Raw genomic sequence first — 10,747 nt, 5'->3', positions numbered from 1 at the left:
AAACCTTGTGTGAATTTGTTCAATTACTGCTCTGATTTTCATTAAATTTTGTTTTTTTCCCCTTATCCAAATATTCATCGTTCAGTCTAGGACTGTACAAAAGATAGGATGACATTGGATTTCACCTTAACCTGAAGTTCGATCTCTTTTATAAAAAGGATTGAGTTAAGTAACCTGTTATCCGATTTTGTTCAGTGATAACCTGAAGATTAACAAAATCAGACTTGTTTTATAGGATTAGGAGACTGGTCCTGTCAATCCAATACTCACTTAGTTTTTTTTTTCCTTTTCATTCTATTAAAGGCAATAATCTATTTTAATATAATAAACTCAATTAAGATAGTAAAAACACTTATAATAATAATAATAAATTCATAATAATTTTCAATAATAAAAAAATATTTCTATTATAGTTCAACTGATTTAAACTTATAATTTTAACAAAAACAGTATTTAATAAAATTCAACAACACTACATTACAACAACAATTTAGAAACAAATTCAACAAATTTTTATACAATCATCTCTTAGCATTAATTACACTCCAAACATTTATCAAAAATAAATTAATTATAATTATAATAAAAAAATTAATAGGACTTGACTAGATATATCAAGTGGTTTGAATCTCTAATCTCTTGTCTAGTCTCACTCAAAAAAATAATCTAATTTTTTTAATTTTTTTAATCTTAAAAAATCAGTATTTATACAGATTAAATAAAACTAAAACTATTTCAAATTAAACTAGATCAGATAAAATTAAAATATTTTTGCACAGCCCTGGTCCGGTCCAGCAAATTCAAATCTTCTGCGGATTCGATGGCGTTCAATTTCTTAGTTTTTAAATTTTTGGAGTTAAAAAGTTTCAGAGAGGACGATGCGGACCCACGATTTGATTACGGGACCGTCACTCTCTCCGACTCTGCGTGCAGAAAGCAGAAAAGCTTCTTTTCCAATTAATCTCTCTCTTCTGTTCTGCGCAGCACCAAAGTCAAATTGCACGCTCATTTTTCTCTCTCTGTAAGTTACAAAACGCCGCACGACACAACACGAGCTCGAATTTTTCTGCTTCACGATTCACGATTTCTCAGCGTCACTCCCGGTTTCTACTACTGTTTATGCATTTCCAATTTCATCACTCTCGGTCTTCCAGTTTTCCTCCCTTTTCTCAACGTTATAGCAAAACCCTGCTTGAATTTCATTGCTTTCAACAATGGCCACCTCTGGTGGTAGTAATGTTCGAAATGGTACACATAGTTACAGAACCTCGCTCAAGTCGGACAGGCCTCTCTCTGCAAACACAAACCCCAAGAATCATGTCAAGTCCAAGGCATTGTCTTCTACCGGTCAACGCCGGAATAGCACTGGCACCATCGGCAGTGCTTCGGCAGCTTCCAAGGACGACGTTGGAGGTCAGTTCCTGCATTTCCCTCTCTATTGGCCATGTGGATGGCATTGGTAATTGTTATACTGCATGGTTGAGAATTTGAGGTCCTTCGTTTTACGCCAATTTTCTGGGCGTTTGTTCGTTCGAGTAATTGCTTCCGGCTTCAATCATTATTATAAATTACGCCTTGGCTGAATAGCCATCTAGGTTTAAAGCAAACGAATGGTTCTAGGTTGTCTAATCACCAGCCAAATTTCCAGTTTGGAATGCTTATTTTGGCTTCTAGGGCCAAAAATTTCATCCATGTGCGAAACATGAGTACTCCGGTGTTTAACAAGATATAGCTATATGAGATGAACATACAAAGTCATGTTAATCGGAATTTTTAGTTTTCATAGTTATACATGTCCTGTGGTGATTCAGTTTTGAAGTTTGAATTGCCTTTTCGCGAATCAACAGAAAATAAATTTCTTAATGTGGTTCGATGGTAATGCATTTAATCATTGAACGGCTAGGATGAATGTAATTAGAGTGTTCCAACACAAATTGTTCTAGCGGGCAAAAATGACTGATACCACAAAGACGCAAGTTGGAATCCTCCTCCTGCTGATATAAGTATCTTTTTGACGGCTTTGTAAGTGCTTCTTTGATCCTTAAGGCCTGCATGGCACTGGTGAGTCCTAGGCTCACTTAAATTTTTTATTTACTGAAAAAAAGAATATAGTTAATTAGTTAAACTTGCATCGAAGATTGGCAAGAAAAAGAAACGAAAAAAGTGCACTGAGTGTTTGTTATTCAAATGGACTCTAAAGCCTCCTATAACTGTTATAGTTAATCTATATTTGTTATTGTGTAAGTATAACTGGGGAGGCAGCTCTATTAAATTGTGTTTCACATAGTAATTAATACATAACATGTAAATTTCATTAATGCTAATTTTTTAAAATTAGTTCTCTCACTTTGGCCGTAACATCCTTGGTTGAAGTTCCTGGAAGAGTGAGAGTGGCAGTTAGGTTGAGACCCCGAAATGCAGAGGAAATGGTGTCTGATGCTGATTTTGCTGACTGTGTGGAACTCCAGCCTGAGGTATTCTAATTCAATTTCAGAACTTGGACTCTTTTCTTGTTTCTTGACAAATATGGGTAACTGACACTGATCTAGCTTTATTGCAGCTCAAAAGGCTAAAACTTCGGAAGAACAATTGGGATTCTGAAACTTATGAATTTGATGAGGTTCTCACTGAATTTGCTTCACAAAAGCGAGTTTATGAAGTTGTGGCCAGGCCTGTTGTGGAGGTCTGTATTTATGACACTGATTTGTGATTAAGCCTGCATCGGTTTGATGACCACTTGATTTTGGAAGATATAGATTGGGGGCATAAACAATTCTTTTTAGAGTTCATTGTCTAGTTCTGATTGCTTATTCCAAGGAAAGAAGTTATGAAGAGCTATTTCTATTGAGAAACCAACCCAGCTTTTTCTTCCTGGCGGACTTCCTTTTGTTAACAAATGTTAGTTCATCTTCTACAGAGTGTACTGGATGGATACAATGGGACAATTATGGCATATGGGCAGACTGGCACTGGTAAAACTTATACGCTTGGTCGACTAGGGGAGGAAGACACTGCTGCACGTGGAATAATGGTGCGTGCTATGGAGGACATTTTAGCAGTTGTCTCTTGGGAAACCGATTCAGTCTCAGTGTCCTATCTGCAGGTACTTGGCATTTACCAGAAAGTTAAGAATTATGAATTAGCAACTCTTAGTAAAGAAATTTCTAATTGGGGACCTAAATCAAAGAGTAGTGAATACATAGGCACACAAGTGGACACACAATATATTAACATTAGCCATTCTTTTGGTTAATACTTCCTCCTAAATTGGTAATTTCTCTGCCTAGAGTTCCTAAATTGTATCTATCCCAAAGAGGTTATAGTACTACTACTACATTCTCTCTCTGTGTTTTTTTTTTTTTTGTGGGAATCATGGGACTTTTTTATGGTATAATTGTCCAGTTGGAACTCTCCTCAAGTCAATGAATTTAGGACTTTTGTTGATAAAAAGTATTCCATATGTTAATATTATGTTATGGATTTTGATGCCCCTGTTCAGCTTTATATGGAGACTATTCAAGATCTTCTAGACCCTGCTAATGATAACATAACCATTGTGGAAGACCCCAAAACAGGAGATGTTTCACTACCTGGAGCTAAGCTAGTTGAAATTAGGGACCAGCAGACTTTTGTAGAACTGCTAAGATTAGGGGAGGCCCACCGCTTTGCTGCAAATACAAAATTGAATACAGAATCTTCACGAAGTCATGCCATTCTTATGGTAAATCACTTTTTTTTTTTTTCTCCTTTTGGGTGACAATTGTGCTCTTGGATTCCTAGGAGTTATTGTGCAATATTAAATATTGTTGATATTATATCTTCTTGGGGATTTGATCTTAATCTGATTTATAGGTTCATGTAAAGAGATCTGTCAAGGGAAGGGATTCAGGTCTTTCAAGTGAAAGTGGCAATCACTCACACATGATTAAATCATTAAAGCCACCTGTTATTCAGAAAGGAAAATTGGTGGTAGTGGATCTTGCTGGCTCAGAGCGCATTGATAAGTCAGGTTAGGATATTTTGTGATCTCTCCATCTTCATCTCTTATATGATGGCTTGGTATAAGGAGAGGCTATTCTTTGAGGCTACAATCCATATTCCGTTCCATTTTTCCTCTTATTTTACATTTTTTATGTGCACTTGCATTTATCTTCTATATGGCTGATTGGTCTGCTAATATTCCGATATTATATATTCCTTCTTGATCAACTGATATAGTTTGCAGTCTTCCGTAGTTAAGATATATTGGTTAAACAATAAATAAGTTTCTGAAACTTCTGTTCTCTCATCATTTTTCTTGGTAGGAAGCGAAGGACATACACTTGAGGAAGCTAAATCTATCAATCTGTCCTTAAGTGCATTGGGCAAGTGTATCAATGCTCTCGCTGAGAATAGTGCACATGTGCCATTTCGTGACTCAAAGCTTACTAGATTACTACGTGATTCATTTGGAGGTAAATACAGGGACCAAATCTTTTTTCTTATTCTCTTGTGTTGGTTTGAGCCTAACTCTGACATTATACACTGTACCATCTTCGGTGGCATCTGATCTGTTAGAATAGAACTTCTGATTAATTGTTAATTGAAGAATTATTTTGGAGACCATTTGATGTGTACTTAAACAGTAACATATGATGAAGCTTGGAACACTTCACATGTCATAACTTTTCAAGAAAGGATAGCTAATTACTATTAATGGTTGCAGATTTTAAAATTATTTTTGGAATCATTCATGGTGGGCTTATCTGAAGTCAAGTCAACTTATTTGATCATTGTAATCAAAGCTAAGACTGAGCGTGAGGTTTCATGAATAATTTATTTCGTTAATTCGTTCTTGATTGATGGTATTGAAGCTATGCTATGCAAACTTTTTTCTTGGCCAGATGCAATGAATATTTTGTTGCAGGATTGTCTGGTGTATTTGGATTTCATGAACCAGATTTGTGGTAGATTGCAGTATGAGTTTCCTGACTTCTAAAGCTTTTAACAGGTACAGCAAGAACTTCGCTGGTCATTACCATTGGTCCATCTCCACGTCATAGGGGAGAGACTGCCAGTACTATAATGTTTGGTCAGAGGGTAAGCTGCAAATTCAACAACTTGTTTTCTTTATTCTTTCAACTTTCATGAGCTACATCTGACAAGTGAGGTGTTGCCTTTGATTTATTTGTTATCTCATGATTTTATTTGCTAATCATCCCATGCTCTTTTTGTTAGTTGTTTTGACTTCCTGAGTTATGTTTACACTGAACTCCATAATCGACATTCTGTGACAATGGTCAAATTATTTCAGGGATTTTGCATATAATAAAATAAAACTGGGTGTGATGTAATATTTCTGAAGGTGCTAAATACCTGTATTCTTTGTAGGCTATGAAGGTAGAAAACATGGTAAAATTAAAGGAGGAATTTGATTACAAAAGCTTATCTAGAACGCTAGACATACAGTTAGACAAACTCAGTATGGAGCTTGAGAGGCAGCAGAAGGCATTTGAGGATGAGATTGAGAGATTAAGCAGTGAAGCAAAACGCCAGATATCTGAGGCTGAAAAACAGTACGCTGATGCATTGGAGGTTTGTTTCTTTATGCCCCCCATTTTTGGGGCTAAATCTGTATCATAGATTTGTATGTAAGACAGTTTCATTGCCTCTGCCATTCAGTTACATATCCACAGCATCACCTGCTGTCTTGGACATGATAACAAGTGAACAAGTTTTACGTCAGTTGAGTTATACTTTCTTGGTGAACTGGGCATTTTTCTTATTCTCAGAATGAAAGATTGAAATATCAGAAAGACTATTTGGAAGCTGTTAAGAAGCTTGAAGAGCAGATGGTCATGATCCAACGGAAGAGTGAAAGCTCTCATCCAACATCAAGTGGAGAGGTAATGATTTTTATTATACTGTATTTGGTCTCAAGTTATTTCCAATTGGTGAGAAATAGATTCCTTAGCAGAGTAGAAGATCAAGATATTTTGCAGATCCAAGGAAGAAAGGATCTGCATCGTGGGGAAGAGGTTTTCCCAAGCACATGACTTTGTAACTGGGCGTGTTCTCCTAATTGAGTTTTGGTTTCATGTTTTTTTTTTTTTTGGGCCAATACATTGGTTCCATGTTAAGTCAGCGGTTGACACACTTGTTTTGCCCCCTTGATTTCCTAGCTAGCTGCTGAGGAAGTAGCTGATCTGAAAAAGGTGCTTCAGAAAGAGACTCTTTCAAGAAAAGCTGCTGAAGAGGAAGTCAATAATCTCAAAATTCAAGCGACTGAACTGAAAAAATCTGAGGTATGATTTTTGTCTCTAATATTTGAGTTCCTCTTTGCATGTGCTTTCTTCATCTAATTGGAATCTTAATTACTGTTCACTTGGATATACTACTGTAATAGGCATCAGGAAAGTCAGAGATCTTAAAACTTAATAAGAAGTTTGAAGATGAAGCACGTCAGAAAGAGAAACTTCAAGGAGAAATAGCAATACTGCAAAGTCAATTATTGCAGCTGAGCATTGAGGCTGATGAGGTAAGTTATATCAACATTGTACCAATGCAATAGTTGATCAGTTGTTTTTTTTTTGGGTAATCAGTTTTTTTTTTTTTTAATCAAACGGTAATCAGTTGTTATTTCAGAGGTTTTCTATAAAAGAATGACTGTTTTTGCATCATGTCTTCTGTTCCTGATGTTTACCTTCCTAGAAAGTTTTAAATTTTTTGACCTGAGCTCATTACTCTTTTTGTATTGTATTGGCATTTACATATTAGACAAGACGACAACTTGACAGAGGCAGATCTACAAAAGATGCTGGTAGTCCTGATTCTCTTGCTTCCCAAGTTAAACAACAACCTTCTGGTAATGGTGAAAAGGCCTCAGTAGCCAAGCTCTTTGAACAAGGTAGTAGTGGTATACAGTGCATGCATTTACAATTTGACATATTTTGTTAATAATTACTGTGCCTATTTGAATTTAGATCTTCCTAATGATAAAAATGCTTCTCAGTGGGATTGCAGAGGATTCTGTCATTACTGGAAGCGGAAGATGCTGATGTGAGAATTCATGCTGTAAAAGTTGTGGCAAATCTCGCGGCTGAAGGTTTTCTATGTTGCCTACTTTGTGTTCCAAAACAATATATATTCTTCTCCTGGGAGGAAAGCTGTAACGTATAGAAGGGGGAACACTTAGTAATTAAAATGACTTGTGGTTTGGACCAAACATGTGGAATATATTAATTCTCCATCTTTCTGATTCTGTTAATAATAATGATGACAAACACAACCACAAAAGGATATTTTACCGTCATTGCTTTCATTTAAATTATTAAACCTTCTCTGCCATACAATTTTTTTATCACATATTAGGCTTGTTTTATTACATGATGCTGCTTCAAACAAGTAGGATTTCTCCTTCTAAACTATATTTGTTGCTTCATAGACATCATTGTTATAAGATCCATTAGCATTAACATCTTTCCACGCTGTGTTGTAGAATCAAATCAGGAGAAGATTGTAGAAGCAGGTGGTCTCAAGTCCTTGCTTACACTACTTAAGAGCTCCCAAGATGAGATCATACATAGAGTTGCAGCAGGCGCTATTGCAAATTTGGCAATGAATGGTAGAACTTCTCAACCATAATCATAATCATACAGCCTTAATTTGGGTATCTATGGAAACTCTTGTTTTTTCCCTTAATCTGCTAACTTCAAATTTATTCTGTCATAACAGAAACCAACCAAGAACTCATTATGGCACAAGGGGGCATTAGTTTGTTGTCAATGGCAGCAGCTAATGCTGAAGATCCTCAGACTCTGCGAATGGTCGCTGGAGCTATTGCTAATCTTTGTGGCAATGGTAAACTGCTGATAATGCCTTGTAATTATATTAAGTGCCAGAACTTTAAAGTTGAAACTTTTACTGCAATGTAGAAATTGCATTATAATTTCCTGGCTTATTACCAATAACATTGAGATGGATGTAAGATTCTAGAGTATTGACAACAAACTCCTTGAGGTTGCTCGTTCTATCTATTAATTGTGATATAAAATAATCTGCATTATCAGTTACTATGTTTGGAATGCCTTTAAAAAAAAAATCTTATTTTTTGCCCTTCCTTCTACTTCTGTTTTAAATGAATTAAGAACCCATCTGTTATTTGATATTTGAATATTAAGAATGACAAGTAAATGTTGCATGGAAATGTGAAAAACAGACAAGTTACAAACAAAACTGAGGGGTGAAGGTGGTATCAAGGCTCTGCTGGGAATGATTAGATGCATGCATCCTGATGTCTATGCACAGATTGCTCGTGGAATAGCAAACTTCGCCAAATGTGAGTCAAGAGCTTCAACTCAAGGTAAGTAATTCGTATGATGGACAAATATCTTACGTGATGACATGGATATTTTCTTCTGACTGGTGTTGTGACTAAAATTCCTCTTTACCTTTGATATGTTCTCACTTCTCACTTCTCATTCGTGCATCACTTTCCTAGTTCACTTATCATAGTCGATACACTTTGGTTATGGAAGAAAACTATTAGTCCTTTTTCATTAATGCATCTGTTATATATATATATGTATATATCTACAGGAATGAAGAATGGAAGGTCTTTCCTTATTGAGGATGGTGCTCTTCCATGGATTGTACAGAATGCCAATAATGAAGCCTCATCAATTAGGAGACATATAGAGCTTGCACTGTGTCACCTGGCACAACATGGTAAGTGTCTGCCAACAACCTAAAACTTGAAGCTTCACGGGAAGAATGTCCATGAAACCTTGTGTTTGATGTGATGCAGAAGTGAATGCAAAGGACATGATTACTGGAGGTGCTTTGTGGGAGCTGGTTCGTATCTCAAGAGATTGTTCGAGAGAAGACATAAGGACGCTTGCACATCGAACCTTAGTCGGCAGCCCCACTTTCCAAGCTGAAATGAGACGCCTGAAGATAGTTTTGTAGAGCACATACTTAAGTGGGTTTAGAAGTGCAGAAGATATGTAGAATACATTTTGGCATTCGCGTGTATTCATATCATAACACAAGAAAGAAGGCATTCTTCAGTGTTCTAGCTGAAATTTTTGGCAACAAAGAGTGAAGTTGGGTATGAAGCTGGCTGGCCACCTGTGGATGGCCATAATATTAGCTGATTTTTTAACTTAATTAGTGTGGTTTCTTTCAGGTTTGCCGCATCCTGTCTAGTTTGTATGTAAATTCAATTTATTTGTATATGAAATTTTAGTGGGAAGGTTAGAGATAGTTTTGTGTTTCTTTTAAAAAGTATATATGTGTTTCGTTGCCTGTTGTGACAAGCATTGATTTGTCTATTAATGATGCTTTGTAGTGTATTGCCCAGATGGATTCTATTCTTGAGAAGTGTTGACCCGAGAACCTTTGTTTTGTCTTTATGATTTAGTTTACAAAATTTAACACATTCACATTTTTTACTTTTTTCAGCTACCATTTTATCATAATAAGATGCAGAATAATATTCATATTTCTATTTGTTCTCACATGTGTTGCTATATTTAATATGGTTTCCCAGCTTTCTTGTGTTATATATCAAATATCAAAAGACCTGGATGAAAAATTACATCACATTAGGAAAGAGGTCAATTATTGTGAAGAGGGCGGACAATTATTTATCTTCACTCTTTTTAAATTTTGGTTTACTTCTTTTAAAGTACGTATAAATTAAATGTAGTTTATTTTTTTAGATAATGTATGTCTTTGGTTTTAATACGTGTGGTATATAGATATGTTTTACTTTCGTAGGTTTTTTTTTTTATGGATACTAATAAACTAACATAGTTAAGAGAATAAAAAACTTGAATATTATTAAAATTCGGGGTTTATATAGTTAAGGTATGTATTTTTCCCTGAAAATTAAGCTTCACGTATTTATTGTTATGAAAATAGAGATTAAGAGGAGAAGAGAAGAGAGAAAATTATATTGAGAGAATAAAAGAATAGAGAGCTTTCTTATTTTCGGTGTGTTTAATACAATTGAGGTGCCTTCTATTTATAAGTATAAATATATCAATTAAAGTGAATAAAATGTACAAAATAATAATAATTGAAAGATATTATAGTAACTGGAAGATATTGGAGAATATGAGATAATGGACATCCACATAATAATCTAATATTTCATAATACTTTCCTTTGGATGTCCAGATATTTTACCTTGTTAAAACCTTATTAAGAAAATCAATGGGACAAAAACTTGGTTGAGGAGAAAGAGTATACAATATTGTCATATTTATTGAAGCTGTCTCATTTAAAGACCTTATTAAGAAAACCTAGTGAGACAAAACTTTGGTTAAGGAAAAAAGAGTACAGTATAACTTTTACTCTCCTTGATGATGATATCACTCCTTGTTCTTGAGTCTTCTTGAATCATTATATCCTTATTTGTGTGACAATTTCTTGAATATTATTGTTGCCAATGCCTTTGAATTTGCTAGTTGATATGCTCTTATAGCTAGACTATATATGAATATTTTGAAACATCTTTTAACATATCTTTTGGATATGAACATATTCTTCACTTGTGGTATATCTTGTAAGAGTAGAAAAACAATTTTGATATACATGTATTTTTATGAATAAATTTGTGTTGTTCAAACTAGATATGTATAACATATGCATAATCAATTAATTTTGATCCTAAATAAGTTTAGTAAATCAACCACATATAATAATTCCTCAAGCATATCATATCAAGTACATAGTTGCATCGCAAATCAAGGCAATATCATAA

General features: G+C 34.9%; 1 protein-coding gene across 4 annotated transcripts; it reads left to right on the top strand.

The window, feature by feature from the left end:
• Positions 1-893: 893 nt before the first annotated feature.
• Positions 894-9,416, top strand: LOC129312131 (kinesin-like protein KIN-UA). Of its 4 annotated transcripts, none has more exons than XM_054954729.1 (19): positions 894-1,413; positions 2,374-2,474; positions 2,561-2,683; positions 2,918-3,103; positions 3,500-3,721; positions 3,853-4,009; positions 4,305-4,454; positions 4,991-5,079; positions 5,371-5,574; positions 5,772-5,885; positions 6,162-6,284; positions 6,386-6,517; positions 6,757-6,886; positions 6,992-7,084; positions 7,478-7,603; positions 7,714-7,839; positions 8,198-8,341; positions 8,578-8,706; positions 8,789-9,416. In XM_054954729.1, the coding sequence occupies exons 1-19, from the start codon at positions 1,215-1,217 to the stop codon at positions 8,944-8,946; spliced, it is 2,706 nt and encodes a 901-aa protein (XP_054810704.1). In that variant the 5' UTR covers positions 894-1,214; the 3' UTR covers positions 8,947-9,416. The 4 variants fall into 4 exon arrangements, with proteins under 4 accessions (XP_054810704.1, XP_054810703.1, XP_054810706.1 ...); XM_054954728.1 differs by having other exon boundaries at positions 896-1,413; positions 8,786-9,416; XM_054954731.1 differs by having other exon boundaries at positions 1,282-1,413; positions 2,339-2,474; positions 8,786-9,416.
• Positions 9,417-10,747: the final 1,331 nt, after the last annotated feature.

This window comes from Prosopis cineraria, unplaced genomic scaffold (assembly GCF_029017545.1).
Source record: "Prosopis cineraria cultivar Desert tree isolate PC_DT_omini unplaced genomic scaffold, ASM2901754v1 PC5, whole genome shotgun sequence".
Classification (NCBI taxonomy): Eukaryota; Viridiplantae; Streptophyta; class Magnoliopsida; order Fabales; family Fabaceae; genus Prosopis; species Prosopis cineraria.
This window is presented reverse-complemented; position numbering and strand designations above follow the sequence as displayed.